The sequence below is a fragment of the Arvicola amphibius genome, chromosome 6 (assembly GCF_903992535.2).
Source record: "Arvicola amphibius chromosome 6, mArvAmp1.2, whole genome shotgun sequence".
In the NCBI taxonomy this organism is placed as follows: Eukaryota; Metazoa; Chordata; class Mammalia; order Rodentia; family Cricetidae; genus Arvicola; species Arvicola amphibius.
In genome coordinates this window covers 108,001,173-108,029,023 of record NC_052052.2, presented here as the reverse complement: position 1 = coordinate 108,029,023, position 27,851 = coordinate 108,001,173, and the positions used below count along the sequence as shown (strand labels likewise).

General features: G+C 37.5%; 1 protein-coding gene across 1 annotated transcript in view; it reads left to right on the top strand.

Moving 5' to 3' along the window:
• The first annotated feature begins 285 nt into the window (after positions 1 to 285).
• Positions 286 to 27,851, top strand: part of Tasor2 (transcription activation suppressor family member 2) — a 42,954-nt gene continuing 15,388 nt past the window's right edge. Inside the window, 13 exon segments of the mRNA XM_038335530.1 lie at positions 286 to 592; positions 9,555 to 9,689; positions 9,830 to 9,953; positions 10,033 to 10,052; positions 10,142 to 10,241; positions 12,298 to 12,398; positions 13,159 to 13,262; positions 14,373 to 14,445; positions 14,547 to 14,609; positions 18,242 to 18,958; positions 20,045 to 20,287; positions 22,549 to 23,419; positions 26,090 to 26,519. Of these exon segments, the coding sequence (XP_038191458.1) occupies positions 9,928 to 9,953; positions 10,033 to 10,052; positions 10,142 to 10,241; positions 12,298 to 12,398; positions 13,159 to 13,262; positions 14,373 to 14,445; positions 14,547 to 14,609; positions 18,242 to 18,958; positions 20,045 to 20,287; positions 22,549 to 23,419; positions 26,090 to 26,519 (2,748 nt within the window). The 5' untranslated portion in view covers positions 286 to 592; positions 9,555 to 9,689; positions 9,830 to 9,927.

The window sequence follows — 27,851 nt, the reverse complement described above, 5'->3', positions numbered from 1 at the left end:
CAGCACCTGGTACACGAAGCACAGGAAGTCGCGCAAAAGCGACCCACGAGACACTAGAGGAGGCCCTGACTGAGGAACTTCACTTCCTGTGCACGACTCCATATCCGGCTGCCTACATCCGGTGAGAAGCAGCGGAACTGGGTTGGCCGTCCAATCCGAAGCAAGCTCTGTCCGCCCTGCGCCTGCGCAGAGAGAAAAAGCAAGCGCAACGTGGACGCCGCTGGCGGTCGCGCCTGCGCCTTGGCGTCCTCCTTGTGATTGGCTCCCGTCTGTTACGCGACCAGGGCGCTTCAGTTTTCACTTTCTGTCTTTCTAGCCCCCTCCCTATTTCCTAGGGCCACGAGGTTTCACTTCCGGTTGCGGGTGCCCGGGGCCACAAACGGGACCCGTTCCCAGCGCCGGGGTTGAGCCGAGGCTGCTACCCGCCTGTGTGCCTGAGCGACTGGAGCGCACGCGGCCCGCGTCTGAGGAGAGGTCGGGAGTCGCCTCAGGGCGAGGGGCCCGGAGGAGACAGGGACGGGCAGGAAAAGCATGGGAAGGACGCTGAGCGGTGAGCTCGACTCCTCAGGGAAGGCGGCCGCGCCGGGGACAGGTAACGTTCCCTTGAGTGTTGGGGCGTCTCGGGCGAGGATTTCCACAGACACCCGTAGGGAAGGCTGAGCGCTGCTTCCGCTCGCGCGTCGGGGGCACCCGCGGTGGTTGAGGGTTGGCGGGCGGGGTGGGCGTCCCTCGGTGAGGGGGGGCCACTGGACAGATGGCTGGGTCGCCCCGGACGGGCAGCCACGGTCATTGGCTCCAACTTGGAGAAGGTAGTCATGGTGCGAGCCCGTGGACGGCTTCGGAATTCGTCTCTGCACTTAGAGGGGCAGAAAGACTCTTGAGAGCGTTTTGTTTGTGTCGCCTGTCACAGGTCAGCTCCATTCCCAAGGGATGCGATCCGTTCTGCACTGAAGTTTTCCCTTTATTCGGGTCAGACTGGCTCATTCCCTGAGGTTTCTTAGGGAAACCCTCAACTCAAGTTTGAATGCTGTAGGCGCCGAGGCAACACGTGGCATTACTTACTTATTACGTACAAATGGGCCTACCCATATGGCAGTCAGCAGCCGGCTGGAGTGACGTTGAAGGAATATTGCAGTAGGTAGGGTCCCGCAGTTGGTCAGAAGACAGTTCCAACCAGCACTTGGTAGGAAAAGGGGCTTAGCGTCAGAATCGGAAGCTTTTGAGTTTCTCTTCATCGCGATTTAGCAATTCGAAACGCCCAACTTTTAAGCAGCTTGAACCTGTATTCTCTCTCGGAAGGTCAAATTAGGCTGGGGAAGTTAATGAAAAATCTTTCTCACACTTGTACAATGACCCGAGGACTCACAGTGTTTCCTCCCCCCTAAGAAAGCAGAAAGAAGACGGGAGCGCATATGTGGTAGTATAGAATGTGAGATTGTTGGAAATCCTACCTAAGAGGTTTAGTACGGAGCACATATACTTGGTAGTGTAAGAGGGTGCTTTTCTGCTGGAAAATTGTCTTGTAGTACAGGAGCGCTCTATTATCACTAGTATACTAATACTCAGTGAGCCCATGTTAGAAGAAAATAATACAAGATAGCCAATTTATTTCTCTGCAATTATTATTTTAAGGAAGATGATGTTTGAAATGTGTTGCCAGTGTCTTTTCTAACTATCACATTCTTTTACATTATTCTTTTAAGTAAGAAAGATAAATTGGCAGGCATCTCTTGTAGCCCAAACATTTGTTTAAATAAATTGAAATTAGAAAATTGCCAGAAAACTTGCCTGGTACTTGTTTCCCATAGCATATGTATTTAATACAAGTATCTTAGACATGTTTATTCTTTGTGTCTCATCGGTGGATTTTAAGATTTTTCTCACAGCAATACTGTAGAGCTGAGTTTTGTTTTGTTTTGCACTGCAGATATTATAAACAGGTTTGGGTGCTGCTGATAATGTTTCTGTAGACTCAAATTCTTAGGAGAACGCTAGGCAGTCTGTTAAATGCCCTGGGGTGATTGTATTTTTACATTTTCATTTCCTCTTAGGTATGGTTTTCATTACTGCTAGGCAGCACTGAAGGGCAACAATGTTTTCTAAACATCTAAATCCATCTAATAGTTGAAAAAGATCTTGTTTTAATTTTTAATCGTCCCTAGTGAGTAAGAAAGTCAAACATTTGGGACAGTCTGTTAGCCCTTGTTTATGACCTTGGATCTGAACACTGACCTATTTAGCAGCTACCATACTGTTTTACTTGTGGTAGCTTTATAATATATATTGGTACTTTCTTTTAGGAAACCAGAGAAAACTGTGGATTCTTTTTCTTCTTCTTTTTTTTTTTCCAGACGAATCATTTCAATTTCTGTAGAAACTCTCACTGGAATACAGTGAGTAGCTTATTCATTGCATTTATAAATTTATAGATTTGCTGGGAAGTGGTGGCGCACGCCTTTAATCCCAGCACTTGAGAGGCAGAGGCATGCAGATCTCTGTGAGTTTGAGGCCAGCCTGGTCTACAAGAGCTAGTTCCAGGACAGGCTCCAAAGCTACAGAGAAACCCTGCCTCAAAATAAATAAATAAATACATAAATTTATAGATTTAAGGAAAGACATTGTTTTGAATTTTTTTCCTTTCTAAAAGAAAAGATTTTATTGTATTGAAAATGTATTTACAAAGAAAAAGAAAGCAGGGTATCTGCACCTTGCTTAGTGGAGCACTGCAGGTACAATAGAAATGGATCTATTCTAGAGGGAAAGTATTCCTTGAACTGTCATCATGCATGGTCTTTAAAGAACTTAAAGAGAATCATACTTACATTTTATGTTCCAAGATCTATGTTACAGCAGTATCCATGCTCTTCTTTCACATTTTTTTAAACTAGCCCAGGCTAGCCTTGAACGTGATCTGTAGCAAAGGCTGGATTCGGACACTTGATTTTCTTGCTGCCTTCTCTTAAATGCTGGGATTATAGACACACTGCCATACTGGGTTTGTGCAGTGCTAGGGATTGAGGGGGGACTTTGTGTGTTCCAGACAGCACGCTTCTACATTCCCAGCCAACTCCTTTACAATTCAAAAATTATTGCATACTTCGGGTGTATCTGTGATAGATGTTAAGCTGTTTGCTTTCAAACATATTTATTGCTATCTTTAAAAAACAAACCAATTACATCTTGACTAAGTAGCATTTTAAGTGAAAAAGAGCTATTTCTCTTCCAGAAAATATTAGTGATAAGAGTGGCATTGTAATATGTTTTTGCAAATAGCCTGCCTGTCACTTTTATTGTTCAAGTATTGCTTCTGTGCTTAGTCTGTTGAAATAGATTGTTCTAGTTGAAGTATATGGCACAATAGTCTGGCATTGGCTAGCTAAGTATTTGGAAAAAGAGAGACATTTTAATAACATTTTCAGATGTGTTTTCTTTGGTATTCATCAATTTTGATAATAGTTTCTTAAAAGTTGCCTACAGCGTAAATTTGAGCCACCATGTGGTTGCCGGGAATTGAACTCAGGACCTTTGGAAGAGCAGGCAGTGCTCTTAACAGCTGAGCCATTTCTCCAGCCCCTACAGTGTAAATTTGAAATCTTATGAATGAACTTATTAAAATCAGTTCATCTAGTTTGCACTTCGGCTTTCATTCTTTCATTAGTCATTTGGGAAAATATTGGTCTTCCAAATGATGACGAGTGTTACTGTGTGTGTGCCTATGAGATCACATTAAGTAGCATAGTCAGCACCTCTTAGAGAGCCTTTGTTTATCATTCATTTCCTTCGAGATACAATTTATTGTAAGAATATATTCTGCTCCTCACCATATCTGTCATTGGACTGCTCCTAATCACTTGAGCCTACAGTTTTGTTTGTGGCAGTTGTTAGGTTAGTGGTTAGTGGTTTAATCTCTTTAGTGGTTAAAAGCTACCTTTTTTTTTTTTTTTTTTTTTTTTTTGGTTTTTCGAGACAGTTTCTCTGTGACTTTGGAGCCTGTCCTGGAACTAGTTCTTGTAGACCAGGCTGACCTCGAACTCACAGAGATCCACCTGCATCTGCCTCCCAAGTGCGGATTAAAGGTGTGCGCCACCACTGCCCAGCCTTAAGATTTTTTAAAATTAATTTAGGGTGCCACATGTGGTACCTAGGATTTGTTTTAATATTTGTCATTGGTTATTACAGGTATCCTCTTACTTTTGAAATGTCTATTTTACATACATCTTTTTAAATTTTAATTTTGATTATCTCTTCTTACTGCCCAACTTGCTTTGATTCATCTTACCTCTAAGCTTCTCATTTATATTACTCTTAACAATGAAAAATATGCTTATTTTAAATTTCTCACTAAACTATTTTGATATAACTAGATGGTATAGACACTTGTATGTTTTATTTATTCATTTATTTTGTCGTGCTAAGAATTGAATCTAAAGTTTAATACAAACTAAACTACAACTGAGCAATATCCCCAGCCCTATACTTTTATATTTCAAGTAAATACTAATGGAAGGGTCTAAATGTTGACATATGCCTAGCATGTGTGCCACCCTGGATTCAATTCCTAGTACCACTACTAAGTAAAAGAGTATCTGTTAGAATTTTCTTTTTTTCTTTCTTTGTTTTCCTGACATTATGTAGTTTAGGTTGCCCTTGTACCTATGATTTCCCTGCCAAGTCTCCCAAGTTCTGGGATTACAGGTATGTTCCATCATGCCTGGCTGGGATTTTTTTTTTAAGACTTCATTTTTATTTTAAGTTTTACATGTGTCTTTGTGAGGGTATGGACACTGGAGGGCAGGTATCTGTTAAGGCCACAAGAGGGTGTTGGATCCTGGATCTGGAACTACAGGATGCTAAGAACTTAATTTGGGGCCTCTTCAAGAGCAATATGTGCTCTTAACCACGTAACCATCACCTCTGTTGCCTGGAAATTTTTAAAAGCAATTTTAAATATCTTTAGGGGCAGAGCATTACAATTTATTTGCATTTAGTGTAATTCTTTTTTTGTTTGTTTGCCTTGTCCTATGTTTCTAGTCTTTTCATTTTTATATTGGTTTAAGATCTACTTGTTTGGAAATTACATATTTCCCTAGAATTCTGTGTTCTTGATTATTCAAAATTAAGTTTACAAGCATCTTTATCTTAGAATTGCTAACTTCAATCACCCTCCTCATGATTTATGCTATTTTTGTCATGTAATAGAACTCATTTTAAAATTGTTATCACATAGCTGGCTGGCAGCCTGTTGAGAGTTGTTGGGATTTAGAAAGCCAGTACTTAATATTTCTCAGATGTCTTCCGTGCTCTTATCCATCTGGAGCTATCTTCCTTGTGATTAAAGTAGAGGCTTTTATTAAAAGGTTTTTTTTTTGGATTTTTTTTGTTTTAGTTTTGATGATAAACTTTTTTGGTTCGCTTTCTTTCTTGGAAAATGTTTTTGCTGAATGTAAACATTGTACTTTGATGATTGTCTTTTAGCATGTTGGTTTTAAATACTCCTTACATGTCCTCAGATAGCCTCATTTCTGTCTTTGGCTTCCATTCTTGCTACCAATTCACCTGTTAAAATCTTTGGGTTTCTTTTTCTCTGACTGCAATTATATAAGTTTGTAAACTGAAAGTGTTTTTTAATGCTTATTGGCTATTAAATGGCTCTTGAAATGCGAATTTTCATTTTTTAAAATTCTGTCTTAATGTATTAGTATAAATCTTTTATTATTTGCATAGTGAATATTCTCTTCTAGTCTTTTTCTTTTTGTCTTTTTTAAATTGGTTTCTGTTTTAATTACTGCCTTTGTCATAAGAAATGTGCCTAGGGCATACTTTCTGTTTTTCCTTAATAAGATATAATAACATTTAATTGGAGAACTAAACCCCTTGCTAATAGTCAGTACACTGTTGCTTGATGAAATACGTCCTTTAATGTACAGCTGCTCTCTCATTAGGAGAAGAGATATTTGACCCCAGCTCATTTGGTATAGGACCTGTTTCGTTTCACCTCAGTGGAAATCCTCTGCTTTGTGCTCAGAGCATTTGGGGTGGAATATATCTAGTGGTGAAAGCAATTTTAAAAATTACTTTATTTTTGCCTCTTTCTAAGATATAATGATGGAGAGAATCAAAGATGGATTTTAAAATGTAATTGTCACAGAAAAATTAATTCAGCTTTTTCTTTTAGATTTTCTTTTAAGAGAAAAACTACTTAATATCTTTTTGGAAGGTACACAGCATACCAGTGAGTTTGGTGCAACCATTTCATTGAGAATTAATAGTTTAAATGCCATAGCACAAATTCATAAACCCAATTTGATGAGTCAGAACATTGTCACTGAGATTATATGGATATCATCATAAAGGACAGGGAGGGTGTGCCTAAGAGCATTGAGCATGTGGGATCCCCAGTATCACAAGAGAGAGATGCACATACCACAAACATGTTAAAATAATTTTAATAATAACAAAATGATATGATATCAAACAGTTTATTTACTTTTGTACATCATGCCAAAACAAAAAATAATACTTTCAAAATTGTAAGTATCAGCCTGGTGATCAGAAACTTTGTATATCAAATTTTAAGAATATTAAAAACAGTCTTCAGAAATTGAATGTTGCACTGAGGAGACTGAGACAGAAAGATTGTTACAAGTTCAAAGCCACTTTGGGCTACAGGATGAGAGGGACCCTGTATCAAAAATCATGGAGGAAGGGGCAAGGTAGCTCAATGGATGAAGGCACTTGCTGTCAAACCTGGTGGTCTGAGTTTGACCTCAAATCCACTTGGTAGACAGAGAACCAACTCCTTCCAGTTGCCCTCTGACCTCCACACATATACATGTTTAAAAAAATGTAACTTACATTTATTTTAAAGTTGAATATTGAATCCAAGTAAGCAATTTGCAGTCAGATGAAAACGTCATCATTTGTAAATATAACTTGTTTATTGTACATGAGCTTGTTTTGAGCTGTGAATATACAGTGATCAGATTGTATATTGCTTTATGGATTATATAAATTATATTTTAAGATTTATAATTTTCATCTTAACATTTGTAATAAGCAAAATAGTTCCATTGTTAAAAGGCAAAATTGGCATGTCAGTGTGCACTCTATGTGGGCCAAGTGCTGTTACCACTCTTAGCGGTCCAGCCAGATATAGGGCTGAGGAAAGTGAATTTCGTCTTCTACAAAATGAAGTGAGGCTTAGTTATTTCCCTGAGATGGCTATAATAAAAGCTAGATTCATTAGTGTTAAGCAGGTCATAATCTTCAATTAGAAGTTTAGACATAATTGAGTTTTGAATCTAAAACGATATTTTTCAGTGCCAAGAGATTGGTACTTTGGTAAGACTCCTATGCCATTGTAATGATAAAAGAATAGAGAACAAATAGATCTGAGCAAACTTGACAACTGTGGAATGTTAGGGGTGAGCGAGACTGTAATGCTGTCAACACACTGCAGTGGTGCCCTGAGTAGAAAGAAAGAAGAAAAGATTGACAGGGATGCTGATGAATTCAGGGCGATAAGTAGGTATTAGTTAAAAACATAATTAGCATGAAAGTTTTATGCTTTGTTTTCTCATTTGGAAAAATAGTTAACTTTGTAGGATTACTGTGAGGATTAAATGACATTTAAAGTCCTTTACCAAGGAAAAAGAACTTAATAATTTCTCAGTAAGTGGACAGGTACTATTTTTATGAATTAAAGACATACTCAGCCTTTCAAGATGTTTCTGAAACAGCCTTGTAGTAATAAAAGTAGTGTAGGAAGGATCCAGGGTTGGGGGTATTAGTTGAAGCCAAGACAGCAGTAGGTGGCTTGTATAGGAGTAGTAGAGAAGATGAATCTAGATAATGGGGAAGTGGAGGAACATATGCACCCCACAGCAGCAGGAACTCAAAAAGAGGGTGTTTAGAAGTGTTGGTAAAGCAAAATATAACTGAGGACTGAAAAAGATCATTATGCACACTGGCTGATTGCTGATGATTGTGGTTTTTAAGGTACTTCGCAGTATTTCTTGTGCAGTAGTATTCACCCATTTAAACTGTGTGGTCTATCATGTGTGTTCTCATGTATTCAGATTTGTGAAACCATCACTGTAATCAATCTGCGACCCTCTTGTCACCAACCCAGGCAACTAGTCTATTTCCCACCTTTTTAGATCTATTTTAGATATGTATGTAAATGGGACCATACAGTATACAGATTTGTTTTTATTTTGTATATGAATGTTTTGCTTAAACATCTGTCTGTATACAGTGTACATGCCTGGTGCCCGAGGAGGCCAGAAGAGGGTTTCAGATCCCCTGGAACTAGAAGTAACACTTAGTTAATAGTCATCATTTGGGTGCTGGGAATTAAACCCAAGTCCTCTAGAAGAGTAGCCAGTGTTTTTAATCATTTGAGCCAGCCTCTGGTCTTTTATTTACTGTAGTAGTTTTGTTAATTATTTGAGGGTTTCATATAATGTGTTTTGATATTTACTTCTTGTAACTTCTCAGATTCATCTCCCCCTTCCCTAACCCTTCTCAACTTCCTGTTCTTTTTTTCCCTAAGTAAACTATCTAGTCCCATTTGTGCTGCCCATATAACCATGAGTATGGTGTCACTCACTTGGGAGTGTGGAGGACATATTGGGACTATACCCTTAAAGAGAACTCTCCCTCCCCCAGAAGCCATCAACTGTCAGTAACTCCTCAGCTACTAGTAGAGGCTTATGAGCCCCTCCCCCCTTAGCACTTACTCATTCTATGCCGTTTCATCCTATGTTAAGACTTGACTTTTTTTTTTTCTATTGCTAGAAATCAAAACTAAGGCCTTTCCCCTCTTTGCCCACATTAGGCGAGCACTCTACTACTTAGTTATACTCCTAGCTTCAGGAAACCTGACTTTTAATCCTTCATCTAATCTATCACAGGAAATACTGTTGATCATTCAGTGGTCAGACATCTGCCTGTGATTCACTTTATTACATGTTCTCCCTTTGAGGACTTTCTGGGCACTGGCATAATTTACAATTCATCAATTCTTTGCTTTGGAAACTTACCTTGTTTTGTCTTTTGAGACAGGGTTTCTTTGTGTAACAGCTCTAGCTGTCCTGGAACTAGCTCTGCAGACCAAGCTGTCCTCGACCTCACAGAGATCCACCTGCCTCTGCCTCCCAAGTGCTGGGATTAAGGGTGTGTACCACCAGTGTCCGGAGGAAATTCATCTTTTGATAATGTAGGTTTTATTTGTTATATTTCTTATTACAACTTCTACATAGCCATTCAGTGAAGTTTCATTAAAGGTAATTGGTGTGATCAGGTATTCCTTTGATACTGTGATGGAAACTTTTGAGAGATACCCAAGTACAGCTATTTTTTCAAGTTTTAAAGTGCTTATGGGTGATTAAAAACATCAGTGACCATAAGATGATTATTTTTCTAAGAAGCATAACGTTTATTTTGGTTACCAGTGAAAAAAATACATCTATATCCCTATTTTAAAATGAGCCCTACTGGTAAGGCTATTGCTATTTGAAGACATCTGATGAGTCTTAATGTTTTAATTCTAGGGAAAAATCAAGTTTGTGTCTGAGAATTGTACAGGTAACTACACAGGCCATCTTGTGACAGTTGTCTGACATGTGGCTGCAGATACCTACATGTTTTACAAAAGAAGTCATTTTTGTGCCTTCCAACTAAGTCAGGTATAGTCACTATAAATAAATTATGCCTAAAAAAATATTTCTTAGCCTAATGTCCTAAATTTCAGGTTTGACTAGGGTTGGGATAAATTTAATCCATGGGTAATTCCATAGTACTAATAATACATTTTTTCTTCTTTCAGAATTACCTCTATGAACTTTCAGGCAACGCTGTTATTAAATGACCCAGACAGACCTTTCCTCTTATAATTGTAGCTTTTCAATCCTGGGAACCTAAAAGATGGCAATGCCCACTTACAAAAACATGTGAGTACTTTGCCTATGTACTTTGTTTGTTTGGTTTGTTTTTCTTCCTCTAATAAAAATATTTTTTGTTTCTTTCTAGACTTGAACACAATAAAAATGGTAAGGAATTAAATAATTCTTATAAAATTTGTTGTTTTAGTAAATGTTTCACAAAGTAATCAGCTTCTTTCTGTCCTCATTTCTTCAAGCTCTCACTTCTCCATGGAAAGGGCAGTTAATTATTCAGGGCTGTTTCCTGTGTGATATAACTCTTTGTTCTACTTATGGCACAGTAATTCCAGTACAACTGTAAGTATTATATTTGATGTTATCCTTAATGCATATTTTGTTTTTCCAGCCCTAGGTACTTGGTACTCATTTCAAGGTCTTAATGGTGTGAAATATGTTTTATATATTCTTGGTTTTGGGTTAGAATACATTTGATTAAGTGTGTAGAGTACAAGTACACAAGTGACCTGAATTTTAATCCTTAAGGAAAAATAGTATTTCTCTTGTTGTAGTTGAGATGGGATCTTGCTATATTGGCCAGGCTGGTTTGGAATTTATAGGTTCAAGTGATCCTCTCACTTCAGCTTCCTGAATAACTGGGACTCCATGAATCTGTTGCCATGCCTGACTGAATTACTTTATATTAAAAGCTTGCCTTTCCTCTAAAACAAATGAAATTTGTCCAGTGAGCAATACAGCTAATGATAGTCCCTATTGATTCTTCATTAAGATTTATGTTATCTGATGTTCTAATACTCAAATCACTCCCTTGCAAAAAATACTAAAAGTAACTCTTAAATTTGTTTGTAGTATGATGAATTATGATAATGAAGTTATTTCCTTTTTTTTTCTTTAATTTCTCTCTCTCCTGGGGAACTGTGAAGGATGTCTTAAGAAACCATTTTGCTTGTTCATACTTTGTACTCCATATCACTAAAGGATAGATATAGTTTAGTTGACTTGAGAACTTAATTCTGTCAGAATTCATTTTCTGTTGGCCATTTGTAAGAACAGAGAACAAGGATAGTATAGTCCATAAATAGTAAAGTAAGAATTTTGTGAAATATAATTTTAAAAGAAAGAAAAGCTCTTTCTTGCTATAGAATGTAGTTACTAAATGTAGGGAAAATGGTAGCACATAGTATTCAATTAGATGATAAAAAAGTGAAAATTTGGTTATTTGTGTATCTTTTAATATTTTCCTACAACCTGCATATTAATCACAAATGAAAAAAAAAAAGCAGACTCTCCACTGGAGACAACTGAAAATCTTTTTGGTTTTTCAAGACAGGGTTTCTTTGTGTAGTCCATTCTGGCCTCGAACTCAGAGATCCACCTCTCTCTGCCTCCCGAGTGCTGGGATTAAAGGTGCGCTATCTGTCTAGCAAAATCTATTTTTTTAAGTTTTTTGTTTTGTTTTTGAGACAGTTTCTCTGTGTAACTCTGGCTATCCTGGAACTTGCTTTGTAGACCAGGCTGGCCTCTGCCTCTCAGAGTGCTGGGATTAAAGACTTGAGCCACCACTGCCCAGCTTTTTAAAAGTTTTCAAATGTGCTTTTAACTGAAATAGATTTACATCACTTTATGCCTTCCCTTTCCTTTAGCCCCTTCCAGCTCCCTCCCCTCAAGCTTCTCTTATGTCCCCTCCTTAAATAGATAGCGCATAAATATATATATATATATATACAACTTTTTCAGTCTGTTTTTCTTAGTGATAGTTGGTTTTTGAAGAATAAGCAAATATAGTCCAGTCTAGAAAATTTTTGTGCTGTTTTTACAGCTTTTATATAGGTCTGATACCATTTCAAAATAAATTGTGAAGAAAGAAAAATTTGGGGGAGACAGTAGAATAAAGATCTGCACACGACTCATTCTGTAGTATAACCCAGTATTTCAGAGACTTCAATTTAGTAAGTTTTGAAAAGTCTCAGTTTTAGAACACAATTTTTAACATACCTGAGTAATTGGGCCCTGCCAGAAATACATGTATTCAGAAGATATAAACATGTTTATACATAATATCTGTGGGTCATTTGTGTGAGAATTTATATTGTTTATAGATATGTGAATTACCTAGCCTGGAATTTAAGGGCTTTAAAACATTGTATATGTATGCATGCTTTGTGTGGGGGTATGTATGTGTAGGTGCCAGTAAAGGCCAAAAGGAGGAGTCAAGCTGCCCATTGTGGGTGCTAGGAACCAAACTCAGCAAGAGTAGGACTTTTTAACAACTAGGCCATTTCTCCAGCCCTGAAGGACTGTTTTATGGTTATACTTTTGCTTGCTTTTGAATTATAAAGTGATAAGGTTATGTCAGTATTTTTTTACACTGATTGATAACATTTTTGTTTTTTAGGCCACGGGAACTAGATTTTAAGTATGTAATGAAAGTATCTTCTCTGAAAGAAAGCCTACCAGAAGCTGCCTTTAGAAGACAGAATTATTTGGAGCAGAAAGGTCTGTCAAAATGTAATAGCACAGTACATACCCTGGGCTTACTATAGTTACTGTCCACTCTGTCATCATTTGCACACATGTCTAAATTTCATCTTAAATGATTCATAAAATGGTCTCTTGAGAAAGCTGTAGAGTTACCTTGTTGTCTACTTCTTGTATGCCTGTTAGAAACTGACTGATTCATCTGAGATGACAAAGATTTTATCTTTAATTCAGAATGCTCAGAGAATTGAGCAAATGTACTTAAAAAAAAGCTGAAAACTCAGACCCATTCCTCTTATGCACAAAGTTTTTATTGTTTTTAATTTATGCACTGTTAAATTCAAAATAAATATGAAATCAGCATTTGGGAGGCAGAGGCAGATGGCTGGAGCTCTAGGAGTTCGAGGCCAGCCTGCTCTACAGAGCTAGTTCTAGGGCAGTTCTACAAAGAAACCCTGTTTCAACAAACAAACAAATGTTCTGAAGCATGGTATGGTGGCTCATGCCTTTAATCCCAATTCTAAGGAGGCAGAGGCAGATAGGTCTCTGGGTTCAAGGTCACCCTGGTTCATAAAGCAAGTTTCAGATCATCCAGGAAAACATAGTGACACACTATTGTGTCTGTGTGTACGTAATACGTACATACGTGTATGTCTTAAAGAGAGGGCATTGGGAGTTTATGTGATCAAAACACTTTATACACCTATATGGAATTGTCAAAGAATACTTTTAAATTAAAATTTAAAATGTTGTTGTGTATTTCTGATTTCCTCTACAGTGTGTTGCCAGGATTTATGCTTTGATTTATATGAAGTGGAACTATCAAACAAACAAGGGGAAAACATAGATAAGCTAATCGAGTACATTAAAAATCAGCAATTGGTAAGAATCACTAATGTCAAGTATAATTTTTTTTCCTTAAACTGGGAAATTAGCTGAATTACTTAGCTTGTTGGTAGGTGTTTCATTGTTGTGTGTACTGATATATTATAATTGGCATTTTCATTTTTCTTACATCTCAGCTTACCTTTTGTCTCATTCAGTTTATATTTCTGACTAAAAGAACAAGGTTTTTTTCTCTTAAGTCTTTGTTCTTTGATACATTGATAGTTATCTAGGTTTGCATTAGTCGCAGTGCCACTTCCGAGATGCTTCTTTGAAAGCTACGTTTACCATTATCCAGGGGTTTATGAAAGCTTTTCTGTGTTTTCATAGTAGAGGCAATAAGACTGAGGAATAGCTGCTGGTTTAAAGGGCTCTGTTATGTTAGCCAAAGTTGCTCAGTGTAAAGATAGAAATAGATGCTTGACCCACAGTTTGAACTAGCTTTTATGATAGGTTATTTCTAAATATTACAAAGGAAATGATGCAAATGTTGAACTACAGTAATGAAGCAAGCCAGGACTTGTCTGTCCCCATAATAGACATTAAGAAATCAATGAAGTAGGCTGGAGAGGTGGCTCAGCGGTCAAGTCCCAGCAACCACATGATGGCCCACAACCATCTATAATGAGATCTGGTGCCCTCTTCTGGCATACAGATGTATATGTAGGCAGAATACATTTCATAATACATTAATCTTAAAAGAAAGAAATCAAAGTAAAACAGACCGTGCATGCATGCACATGTGTTGTGGGACAGTGACTTGTCTTAATGATAGCGTTGGTTTAAACACTTTGACTTGCAAATAACATTTAGTTTCTGTGTGATAGTTTTGTCCTGTGACTGCCAGTCAGGGTTTCATGCTTCCTTTCCTCATGGGTGGGAAGAGACAGGTCCTTCTGACCACCACTGTAGTTTCATTAGAAAGGTTAGTATGATCTGCACACCTTTCAATAGCTCAAAATGGCATGAGTTACACTGATAAGTGGAAACTTTTATGGAGCCCACCTTTCAAAAATGTCAGTCCTGCTCAGTCTGTAGTAGTTCTTCCAGAAGTAGAGAGATTGAATAGACCTCTTTTATTTTGTTTTTTTTTTTTTTTTTAATTAGGCAATCATCAAATGCTTAGAAGATAGGGAGTTTTTCATATTACTTACGTCATCAGCCTTAACACCAGAACCAGGTAAGAGCAAGTTTTTGGGGGAAAATTTTTTTTAATGTTTTTACTTTTGTTTCATAAGATTAACAACCTACATTTTCTTCTCCTGATTCTTCCTCTTACAGGTTTTGGAGATGAGCAGATGGGTCTACACGGTTTACATTTATTCCACTCGCCTCAATCAACAGGTGAGATTACAGTGGTACCCAGTTTACTTAGCCTGTTGCATACTTTCCAGACCGTATCTTACTGGACTTTTCAGTAGCACAGAGCACTTGTTAACTGTGTTTTTTCTCCAAGTATCTGCTTGTCTTTTGTCTTCCTAGTTGACCTTTACAAGTAGATCTAAGCTTCAGACCTGTGTCTCCACCCACTGACAACATGAATTGAATTCATTTGTTGTTCAGTGGTAGCTAGGATATGCTTTTTCCTTGCCTGTCTAAAAACTGTGACTTGGAGTTTTCATGGCTATCGTTTATATCTAGACGGTGGGACTTTGTATTTGGACCATGCATTCCCAAGGTGATATTGACCCCAACGACAAATACTTGACTGTTAGAGACAAAAAATTTTTTTTCTCTTTTTGGTTTTGTGAGACAGGGTTTCTCTGTATAGATTTAGCTATCCTGGAACTTGCTCTGTAGACCAGGCTTACCTTGAACTCAAAGATATAGCTCCTGCTTTTGCTTCCCAAGAGCTGGGATTAAAGGCATGTGCTGCTATCACCTGACCTCAAAAGGTAATATTAATCATGTATTAGTGACTTTTCTATCGCAGTGATAAAACAGCGTGACTAAGACAGCATAAAGAAAGAAGCGTCTGTTTGGGCCCATGGTTCCAGAGGACTAGGATCTGTGATGGTGGATCGGAGACAGCAGACATGAGGGCTGGAGCAACAAGCCGAGAGAACATGCTAGCAATGGCAAGAGGCTCTGAAACCTCAAAGCTTGCCCCAGTGACATGCTTCTTTCAGGAAGGCCACACCTTCAGACCTCCCAAACAACTGCCATCCATTGGGAACATCTGAGCCCATGGGGGACATTCTCATTCAGACTCTCACAAGTCAAGTCATATAGTACCTGAACAGTTGCACAATATGTCACATGTATCATATTGCAGTTAAAACATTTCCGGGATGGGGGAGTAGCTCGGTTGGTAGAGTGTTAGTCTCATAGGCATAAAGCTCTGGATTTGATCTTCCAGAACTGCATCACCTGGGATTTTAGCTATTTGCCATCATACATGGCTGTGCTTATCATACAAATATATTAATGCGCTTTGTTTGGTTTTTGGTTCACGAAGCTGGGGTTCTGAGCATGCAGTTTACCACTGGGCTACCTTGGTTTTATTCTGTATTTTCAGAGCATAGGTGTGTCAGGCATCTAAAGAAATAAGTGTTTTAAAGAAATGTAACAGGATAATGCTAGATTTAATATTTCTAAATTTAAAGCCAATATAAAAATGTTCTTAAAAAATTATTAGACCAATGGTGGTGGTGTAGGCCTTTAATCCCAGCACTTGGGAGGCAGAGGCAGGTGGATCTCTGAGTTCAAGGCCAGCCTGTGAGTTCCAAGATAGCCAGGACCCTGTCTTGGAAAAAATTAAAATGATTGTACTTTATGTTTATGAGTATTTTGACTACATGTGTATGTGTACCACATGTGTGCAGTGACCTTGAAGGCTAGAAGAGGGTATTGGGTCCCCAGAAACTGGAGTTTGGAGTGGTTTTGAGCCTCTGTGTTTACTTGAACTGAATTTAGGTCCTGTGGAAGAGTGACCACTGCCATCTCTACAGCCCCTTAAAGTTGATTTTTAAGTATATATACACAGGTGGTCAAAGAAGAAAGAGCACAGTACTTTTTGATATTTTGGAACAAATAAAACAACCAGTTATACAAACAGATTGCCAAAGAATATTCACATTTATTGTGTTATGTATTTTTTCTAAGTATAATTAATTTTGCAATCCTTAAAGTATTTTTATAACCGTTTTAAAGATGAAGAAACAGACAGATTTTCCCTAAATCAACCTGATTCCAGGGCTGCCTCTCAGCTACCATACTGTGTTACTTTTTTTCTGTTAGGTTTTTTTGTTTTGGAGCTGTAGAGATGGTTCTTTGGTTAAGAACACTTGCTGTTCTTTTAGAGGATCCAGGTTTGGTTCCCAGCCCTACCTTAGCTCTATTCAACCTATAGCTCTATCTTCAAGGGGTTCGGTACCAGCATTTACAGATACATGTGTAGTCACATACACAAAAAGTACAATAACCTTAAAAAATAAAAGATTTATGGTTAAATTATTCACTTTTTGTCTCTCACTTCCCTTTCCCCTACTTCCTTTCCTTTCTGCTGGAGATTTGAATTCAAGGCCTCATCATGCTTCTTGATCCCTGTGCTACTGAACCACACATACCAGCCCTCATTTTTCCTCTTTAATTATAAACCGCCAGTTTGATAACTATAAACCGCTAGTCTGATAACTCTTATTTGAACCTAGGAAAAGCACAGGAATGCTATGTGAATGAATAAAACAGTGCTGGATTACTTTTTCATATCTTCCTCATTGAGACAGTTCTTAGGCTTATTCGGAGCTTTAGCTACTTTTCTTAAGTTGAAATTTTGCTTAACCAACTTAATCTTCATAGGTTTTGTGGTAAGTCTACTACAAAGCGTATTAACTCTTACTTTGCTTTTTGAGACAGGGTTTCTCTGTGTACCAGTTCTGGCTGTCCTAGAACTCACTTTGTAGACCGGTTTGGCCTTGAACTCATAGAGATTCTCCTGCCCCTGCTCCCAAGTGCTGGGATTAAAGACTGCATTACCACTTCTGTCTTTCTAAGTCGATTCTGGAAATAGTGAAGTTGCCTAGGGAATGTTCCTTATTCATGAAACTGTCTTTAGTAATACATACAGATCTTTTCTATATTTTCTTTTTCTTCCTTTTGGTACTCTGAATAATGAGCTTTGAAGAAAGAAATATTATTTTAATACTTAACTACATTTTCTTTTATTTGCCCTTTTTGCCTTTTCTAATATTTGCTACAGTGTTAGTGTATTTAAGATGATTTTGGTATTTCATAATTCTACAGATACTTTTTTTAATTCATAATTCCTGTTTCCATTTAGTAGGCACTGGAGTTGTTTCTGTAGATTTATATATAGTACTGGTAACAGATGTTTTTAGGATTTTGCTAAGTACATAGAAATCTGACATTCTCCTTTTTTCTCATTTTTGAGGTTATTGATTTGCTTTAAAAATAAAAAAGCAAAATTAATCGGAGAGTGGACCAGGAAGATGAGGCGCAATACAGATTAGACAGTACAGTTAATTATTAAAATATGTGTAAAATATAATTTCATAGAGAAGGCAAATAGCAGCTGTTAGTTCAGTTACATTTGAAGCTTAAGGCCTCCGTTCTGTCTGCACTGTAACTTCTTAGAAGAGTGTAAGTGGAGCTAGAAGCCAGCTGCTTGTCCGTAGGGCAGTAGTACTGCTGCTGTGAGGTCCCCTGGGCTCTCTAAATACCCTGTAGGTGAGGTGGAATTGGAGGCAGAGTTTTTACTCATTGCAACATAATATTCACATATCAAATCATTCTTTTTCAGTGTGTGTGTGTGTGTGAGAGAGAGAGAGAGAGAGAGAGGTATATGGAGATACATTTTTGTTATATTTACTCATTAAACTTTTACTAGTTGCCACTTTGGTTTTTATTTGCAGTATTGTAGCATATTTAACCTGGTAATAATTTTGAAATCTAATATTTTTCCTGTTTGTCTGAAACAGTGTCAAATTCTTAATGTATGTATATATGTGTTTTAGGGGCAAAGGACTTAAAAGTTGAAGATGACATCTCTCTGAAAGTGATACCTATTATACCTGCCCTTAGTTGTGCACTTCTAGAAGCAAAGAAATCACTTCCTGAAAAAGGAATCCCTCCAAACGCCTTAGTAAAGCATAGTTTCCAAGACCTGTATAAGGTAGACAAAAGCCTGTCATTGATGGCTCCTCAAGATGGAATGAGAAATACTGCATTCATTAGGAAACTGTCCTATAGTTTTGACTTGGGACCCCCAGATGAAAAGTGCCCTTCAGAGTCTCTGATTCAGTTGAAGAGTTATTTTTCAGACCCTAGTGGCTACACTCTGGATCTGTCTACTGCTGTAGACTTGTTAGCAGAGCATCCTCAGTGTCCTCGTATTTCAGATGGGATTTGTGATGCTGGATTTTCTTTAGTTATGGCTTCAGATCCTGAATTTCTTGACTCAGAGATGGAAGTAAGAAAAGAAACTGAAACAACAAAAAAATCTGGGAAGATGCTTAGAGTGAAGAAGAAAGCTGCGGCTCCAGTGACTCCACCTTCAAATCTGAGAGTTCAGCCAAAGAGAAAGGCCAGCACATCAGCTGTTACGCTTCCAAATAAACGAGTGAGCCTGGGCCGCCCCCTTTCCAAAAGAACTACTCCCAGGGCAGACAGCGGATCATGCATCCCAACTCTTAAGTTAGTTAAAGGGCAGTTTCCTCAGAAGATAAAAAGAGGTAAGAATTATATATGTGATTATTGTAGTTATGCTTCACCTCAAACCCTATTATTTGACTGGGTTCATGTGACCTAGAGCTTAACAGTTCGTTAGAAAAGCCATTTTTTTTTTCTGAGTGAGAAGACAGTGATTTATGTAAGGTATATACTTTCTGGTCAGGTGGGAGGCCAAGGTCAAGTTTGAGGAAGGATACAAGACAGGGAAGAACAAATGGTTTTTTCAGAAGCTTCACTTTTAAGTAAATATTTTTCCCATCATTAAAAGAAAAGATTTGCAGACATTTCCCACGAAGAACCAGAAAGCATATACTTTCAGCTTTGAAGGCTATATGATCTCTGTCTTAATTTTCCAACTCTACGTATATAAAGTGACAGAGCCAGAGATGATTGATGTATGAATGAATAGAAGAAACCTTGGTTATATAGTGTGTTGACCCCTTTGCTTATGGGCTGACCTTATGTTTCAGGGCTGGATCTCTAAAGACATCCTTGTTGACAACAGTTTTGTCCAAGGGGATGTCCACAGAGGACCTGTAGGTATGAGGCGATAGTACTTACAAACCTTCACAAAGGACGTGATCTTTGATCTCTTGGAGATTTTCTTCTTGCTTGTGGCAGCTGTCACTTTTTAGGGATAAGGTCAATTCTAGCCACCAGGGCATGGCTATAAGGGTGGTCTGAGGTGCCTTTATCAATATTCATCACAATGATGGCTTTATATCCAGAGTAGCATCCAGTCAGGACCAGCACCACGTTCCTGGGTTTCATAAACTTACCCATTTTGACAAGCAGCTGATCTTGTTTTTGTTTTTAACTTGGAAATGTTGGTGTCTAAGAAGCATAAAATATGCCAATTGCCAAGATCTGAATGTTAAGTTTGACTCTTGTAATTTAACCACTAGTTATTTTCCTACATTTTGCTTTAATTTTGCAATCTTTTACTGATACCCAGAACTTTCTAATGTATTTCCTATTATTAGTTAGCTCCCACTCCCCTGAAATAAAATACAAGAACTGGTTATGCTGCTTAATTTCTGGGTAACACACACACGTCCTTAAAACAGTCTTGTTTTTTTCTGCATAAGGTGCAGAAGTGCTGACTGCACAATTTGTACAGAAAACCAGACTGGATAGGAAAAAGCGTGAAGTTTCTGTGTCTAAAGATGCTCCAGTAGCTACAAATGCTAAAAGAGCAAAGAAACAAGAGAAATCTCCAGGTAGAGTTGTTTCCCGGCCTAAACCACCTGTGAAAAAGTGTCCCCCAAAACAAAAGGTAAATGTAACAAGAGGTCGTCGGAATTCCAAAACCAAAAAGCAGCTGCATCCTGGTAAGAAACCCTCTTCCTGTAACTATGAACACTAAAATAAATGTCTATATTGTAAATTTCTTACATATATTGTAAGAAAATATATTGCAATATATAACAGCAATTGAAACATACCAATAACACTATAGCCTTTAGTTCAGACATGAATGAAAATGATATGATTTCTTCTTTCTTAAGTTTAGATGTTTTATGTGTAAAGTGTGTTGTGTGCATTTATGTCTGTACACCATGTGCATCCAGTGCTCACGGAGGCCAGAAGAAGGGGTCTGGTCCCCTGGAACTGGAGTTAGAAATGTATGGGGGCTTCATTTGGGTACTAGGAACTGAACCCAGATCCTCTGCCAGAGCAAGAGTGCTCTGGATCCCTGAGCCATGCATAGCCCCTGGTTTCTTAATTGTGCTATATACTTCAAAGATAGAGAAGTAAAATAACTTAAATTGCTTCTTTTTAAACCTAATACATTATTTTAGATTATTGGCAGTTTTGAGCAAACTACATATGATTTTCTTTAAATAACTTAGAAAACCTGTAAGGTTAAAACAGTAGTTTCTACTTTAATTTTAAAGCCTGAACAAAGATTTTATTAGCATTAAAGGATAAACAATCCTTTTTTATGATTATTCTTGCAGGTAGTATCTGCTAGTGTTTGTCTGAACTGTAATCATTTAGAAAAGGCTGTAAAAGTTTTTAAAAATAATTACAAGCAGTAACCAAAAGTGTGTTTGCTTTAAAAGGTGATGTAATTTTAAGATACCTTACTTTTGATAAAACTTATATGCATAAACTAAAAGCTGTCTGTTATTAGTCTTATATTTCCACCTCTTGGACATTAATTCTTGATCAGAATTATAAGTCACCTCAGTCTTAACCTCAATACAACCAAACATACAATACCCTACCCTTAGGCCTATTTTTCTTCTTAATTTTAATCTTATTTATATGATGTGATTTTTCTTCCAAATGGGAAAGTCTTGATTGTTTTTACATTTTATTTATCTACCACCCCCATTATTATATTTTAATTGATTAAGAATCAGTAAGAACTCAGTAATTTTTTAATTAAATTATAATTAACACTACTTTTCTTGTCATTAGTAGTGATTATCATAGTAGCCATAACTTACAAGTGGTACTCGATATAAGAAATAGATGAGTATATGTAAACTAATGTTAACAAAAGTAGAGAAAAATCAGTGTCACTTACAGGGCATCGGGTCATAAAATAAATTCAATGTTTCCAGTGTGTCTAAGGCCAACAAGATAATTCTCTACTTTGGACCCTTTTCTGTCTGGCTCTCTTTAGGTTTTGCTATGTTAAACAGCTAAGCTGTGTTTCATTAATTTTTCCTTCCAGTACCCTTCTCTTTCCAAATGATATATCTTAGGCCTCTCCTTAAATATATTAGTGAATTAAATTTATGAACTGGCCTTTTACAGGCAGGTTATCGATTCATTTCAGACATCCTGTGATTGATCCAGCATCCATCTGGCTCTTCTCTGTATCCATTTATCTGCAAAGGGAATTGTTATATAGTACAGTTGTGAATTTTATTTTTTATAATAACAGCATTTAAGAAAGATTAGTGAGAATGCCTTGCAAACCACTAGAAAATGTAATTTTCCTGATAAGGGAAAATGGTTACATTCCATTATTACAGAAAGAAATTGCTAGGAGATTGCCTTTTTTTGCAGGAGGTAGTACTTTTATTGCTGAAAGTAAAATTTTTACTATAAAATTAAATTTAAAATTAATTGATGATAGTTGAACATTCGCCACTTTTATATAATGTTTTATGTGCCTGGTGGTGGCGGCGGCACACGTCTTTTAATCCCAGCACTTGGGAGGCAGAGATAGGTAGATCTCTGTGAGTTCAAGGCCAGCCTGGTCTAAAAGAGCTAGTTCCAGGACAGCTAGAGCTGTTAAACAGAGAAACTCTTGTCTCAAAAACAACAACAAAATAATGTTTTATGCATATCATTATAAAGCTAAACATCTTTATTTTGAACTTAATTGCTTCTTGGAAAATAGGTTCTTAGAAGTGTGTTAGCAAACTGCATAATACTTATTTCACATTTCTATATTACATTTTAACTAGAATGTAAGCACACTAAAGGCAGGACTCTGGATTTTTGTTTTCCCTACCCTCTTTTTGTAAATCTTTTGTATTGACTGTTAATTTTCAGTTAAGTATAGGAATATGTAAAATATTCTAAGAAAAGCAAATATTATATCTGGGTTTTTTTGTTTTTTATTATGAAGCTGAAAAAGACATTACTTTACATCTTCAATCAGAAATTTCATCAAATGGTCAGAAAGATGGAATTAACTTAAAACCTGCTCAACAAGAAAGTATTGCAATGATTCCTAAAGGTTTTCCTGAAAACTCGATTATCAGCTGTGACTCCCAGGCCTTAAATATGTTAGCTGATCTGGCATTAAGCTCTGCTGCTTCTTCCATACCACCTTGTGAGCTTAGGAACCTTCCCAGTGTCTCTGAATTGCCACAAAATAATGTTTTACTCTCTAAAGAAAATTCATTGCACAGTACCTCTGACCATGAATATCATAAGGGAGTTAAAAGTCAAAAAGGTGTTCTACTAACTAAACCATCTTCTGATGAGAAGCTTAATTCAGAGTCAGACTTACCTGTTAGCCAAGAAAACTTGGTACCTTCTGCTCAGTTTCTTACTATTGCCCAGTCAATACCCCCTGAGGAAGCCCAAGAATCCTCAGATGCAAGTCAAAACTCTGTTGCTGTGGAACATTCCTATGCCTTGCTTCTTGCTGAGCAGTCAAAGAAACATCTGCATCAAAGAAAGTTACCAAGCCCTGCTTTTGCAAAGAATGGGGCAAAAGGCCCCGAAGCTGGAACTCCTATAGGAAAGGTCATGCCATTTCGGCATCTTCAGAACACCTCTCCTCTACAAAAGCTTTCTGAAGATTCATTGACTAAGCGCAAAAGTCTATTTGTGTCTTCCAGTCTCAAAGATTTTTTTTGCTCTCATACGGTTCTTAGTTGTGATGGCTCCTTTAAGATCACTTTCAAATGTGAAGGAGACTATGCATTCAGCTTAGATAGCAAATACACCAGCAACCCTCTGGAAAAAACTGTTGTGAGAGCATTACATGGGTAAGTAAGAAGGGTACATCTGTTTGTCAAGATCTCTGTGGTAAGATGGAAGACTTGGGGAAGAAGAAAAAGTTATAAAGCCATAATATATATAATAATAGTAATAGTAATAATAATAATAATAATAATCCCGTGTTTATTGAGAGTTGAAAATGACAGATTTTGCCATTTTTGATGATCACATGGAGAACTTGTAAAGATAAATGAGTTTTATGAATGGATTTTCATTTGTTCATCAGATTGATGGGAGTGGCCAATGAGTGATTTTGTAAGTCTTCCTTAAGAATTGATGGAGCTTGGTGGTGGTGGTGCACACCTTTATTTCTAGCACTCAGGAGGCAGAGACAGGTGAATCTCTGTGAGTTTGAAGCCAGCCTAGTTCACAGATAAGAGTTTCAGGACAGCCAGGGCTACAAAGAGAAACCCTGTCTCAAAAAAACAAAACAAGGGGCCTGGAGAGATGGCTCAGCCATTAAGAGCACTCACTGACTGTTCTTCCAGAGGACTTGGAGCAGAGCACCCACATGGCAGGTAACTGTCTCTAACTTCAAGATTTTGACACCCTCACACAGACATACATGCAGGCAAAGTATCAATGCAAATGAAATGAAAGTAAATTAGTAAAGAAAAAACAATAACAAAAAGGAATCCCGGCAATAACAACAGAGTTATTAGTACTACAGGGTTTTGGAGCGTAAACTAATAACTTTCCTAGTTAAGCCTCTTGTGACCTGGAATAAGTATGTATTTCTAGGCAGTGATTTTCAAGTTTGTTGTGTAGATACAATTCACTTAGGAATCTTGTCGAGCTGCAGACTCTGGTACATTCTGGAGTCTACATCTCTTAAAAAAATTTCAGGTGTCAGTGGCAGATTACAGTCGTCTGGAGAGTAGTGTTTTTAAGTACAGGCTTAACAAAAGCAATATTCTGAGGGTCATTTATTTTTTGCACAATGACTGGCCCAATGTAATAAATGGTAGCCATTATTGTTTACAAGAAGAATTAACACCATGGAATGACATTCAACTATCTGTGGACCATTTCATATTTACTAAATGGCATTCCACATTACCAGATTTCTTTCCTTGCATGGGTTCACATACATAGAGATAGTTAACGTCCTAATTAGTCTGACTCCAGTGTGACAACTGTAGCCTAACTCTAGTTTATCCCATGTCAGCTGTCTGTCGTCTTTTTGCCTAAGTACAGAACTGTTTTGTGTCTGTCTAGAACTGTAACCTGAAAATAGTATAGTTTTTGCAATATTGCCAAGAATATTTTTTTCTTTTTTAATTTTCTATTTAATTTTTTTTAAAAAAATTTTTGAGCTATATATTTTTCGCCTCTACCTTCCCTCCTCCTTCCCTCCCTCTCCCAAGGTCCCCATGTTCCCAATTTACTCTGGAGATTTTTCTTTTCCCACTTCCCATGTAGATTATATCCATGTATGTCTCTCTTAGGGTCCTCTTTGTTGTCTAGGTTCTCTGAGGTTGTGAATTGTAGGCTGGTATTTTTTGTTTGTTTTTTTCGGGTTTTTTTGTTTGTTTGTTTTTGCTTTATGTCTAAAAGCCACTTATGAGTGAGTACATATATTTGTCTTTCTGAGTTACCTCACTCAATGTGATGTTTTCTAGATTCACCCCTTTGCCCACAAATTTCAATATGTCATTTTTTTTTCTTCTGTGTAGTACTCTATCATGTAAATGTACCACATTTTCCTTATCTATTCTTCAGTCAAGGGGCATTAAGGTTGTTTCCAGGTTGTGGCTGTGACAAACAATGCTGCTTTGAACATAGTTGAGCACATGTCCTTGTGGTTTGATTGGTATATACCCAGAGTGGTTTTGCTGGTTCTTGAGGTAGGTTGTTTCCTAATTTTCTGAGAAATAGCCACACTGATAACCAAAGTGGCTGTATCAGTTTGCACTCCCATCAGCAAGCCCAGAGAATATTCTTTTTTTTAAACAAGATTTTTTTTGAAAGTTTATTTGTTTATTAGGTATACAATATTCTGTCTGTGTGTATGCCTGAAGACCAGAAGAGGGCACCAGACCCCATTACAGATGGTTGTGAGCCACCATGTGGTTGCTGGGAATTGAACTCAGGACCTTTGGAAGAGCAGGCAATGCTCTTAACCTCTGAGCCATTTCTCCAGCCCCCCCCCCCCCGAGAATATTCTAATTATCATACTTTCCCAACTATTAAAAAGGATAAAAATGAAAGCTTATTACAAAGCTACTTCCAATATAGCCAGGACTGTTGCACAGAGAAATCCTGTCTTAAAAAAGAAAAAAAAAAAACTAAACTAATTAACAATCCTCAGCCAAACTAAAGTGATAAGAATTTGAGTAGTTGAAAAAACATTAATCTCACAATAAAAAGACTCTCCAGAGTGAGTGTGTGTGGTAGGAAAGATAAGTGCTGGGCCAGAAATCAGTAGACCCAGCTGTTCTTCCATCTAAATTTTGTGATTTGAAATAAGTCACTTAATGTTCTGATTGTTGGTTTACTTCTCTTTAAAACACTTTATAATCATTTGTTAAATTAACTCATACTGTACCACATTTGTAATATTTATAAGTAAACACAATTTATTATTGATAGAACTTGTTTATGATAATTAAGTAAAAATATTTCAATTATTTTTTGTGTTCCCTTTAACATCATAGACCCTGGAACACTGATTGGCCTGAAAATATGGAAGATGTGAAGCTTTTACTTCATATGTGGGTAGCTCTATTCTACAGCAAGCAGAACAAAGTGATGGGGTCACCTCGAAAGGTGGTAGAACACAGAAACCCAGCAAAATATGTATGCATAAATAGGTCTATAGAATCTTTTGACCAAAGTGAAATTGAGGAGTTTCCCAGTGTGGAACGATATTCTGAAGACCCTCTGTTGGAGAACAAGGAAGCGTGTGAAGGTCATGCCACCAATACAACCTTTCCTGGACCTAACTGCATGCTTCCTTTTGTTAATCCACCAACCACCAGAGACTTGGAACTCTGTGTACAGAATGAACAGAAAGAAATATTTACAGGAGAGTGTCACCTGGATACTTCAGGAAGCCAGAATTTCATCCATTCTTGTAATAATGAGGTGAGGTACTATTATAAATGCTGGGTTGTTTTTCTTTTTTTTTTTTTTATAGTACCTTTTCATTTTATTTGTGGACATATTCAAGAGGAAAAAAATGGATCTTCCAGCTATGTAAAGGATTTTAATTTTCCAAACAAAATTTTCATAAAGTGTTCCTCTGTATTGTCCATAGGTAGGTTTGTCTACCATCTTCATTGAACAAGATACAGGAATCAGTTATGTGGGACCCCAGCTTGATAATCATTTATTAATATTATAATTTGGGACAAAGTGTTTGTTCTAAACTTGTTTTAAAATAACTAGCTATACAGACTAGGGAGATACCTTCATGGATAAATTGCTTGCTGTGCAACCATATGGACCTAAGTCCGAATCTGGAGCATTCGTGTATAAGGTAGGTATGGGGGTGCACATCTCTAACCCTGCCACTAAGGGAATGGGCAGGACTAGACACAGATTAATCCCTGGAGCTTGGTTGACCCTAGCATAGTGCGCTCCAAGCCAACGAGAGAAAATACAAGGTGAGTGATACCAGAAGAACAACAACCAAAGTCAAAGCACACTCAAATAACTAAGTTCTGAGTTACATACACACCACAGGAGCACACACAAATAACTAACTGGGTATGGCTTACCTAGATACTAAGGATCTGTGAGTATCTACGTTTGGAAAGCATACTTTGTTTTACTCTTTCAACCAGGCCAAGTAATCCATATTTTATATAGAGTAAATGCTAAAGTGGTAACAAAAAAAACCTTCTAAAGCTCATGGCCCAGATTTAGTCTAGAAACTTGTGACAAAATGTGAATATCATCTGGTACTTTTCCCTACATTGGGTAGACTGTGTTGCTGCACATGAGGTATGAATAAGGATGCTTAAAAGAAATCCCACACTAGCTCAGAATTGAGAAATAGGCGGTTATTTATTTAGGGGTAGACTCACAAATCAGAATCCTCTGCTGGAACGGAGATCAGAAACCGAATCCTGCAGCTGGAAAAGAGGCTGGATGCATGCTCCACATCAGCATAAATAGTATAAAAGGCCACGCCCCAGTGGGGCAGGTAACTACTGGCTTGTAGGACTTCCTACAGCAGAAGTCAGTGGGGACTTGCAGGCCAAGAATGAGCCAAGGAAGGTGAGTATCTTCAAGTAAACCATTATTAGCAAATTTAACATATCTATCATTAGCACTACATACCAAATAGTGTTCCAAGTGCTTCCCTCATAACAACTCAGTTAATTCTGAAACAAAGCAAGCAAAGTAAGAACAATTAGCTTACTAAACTTTGATGAGGAAACTGAGACCAAGTCAGTTGTCTGAAGTCACATT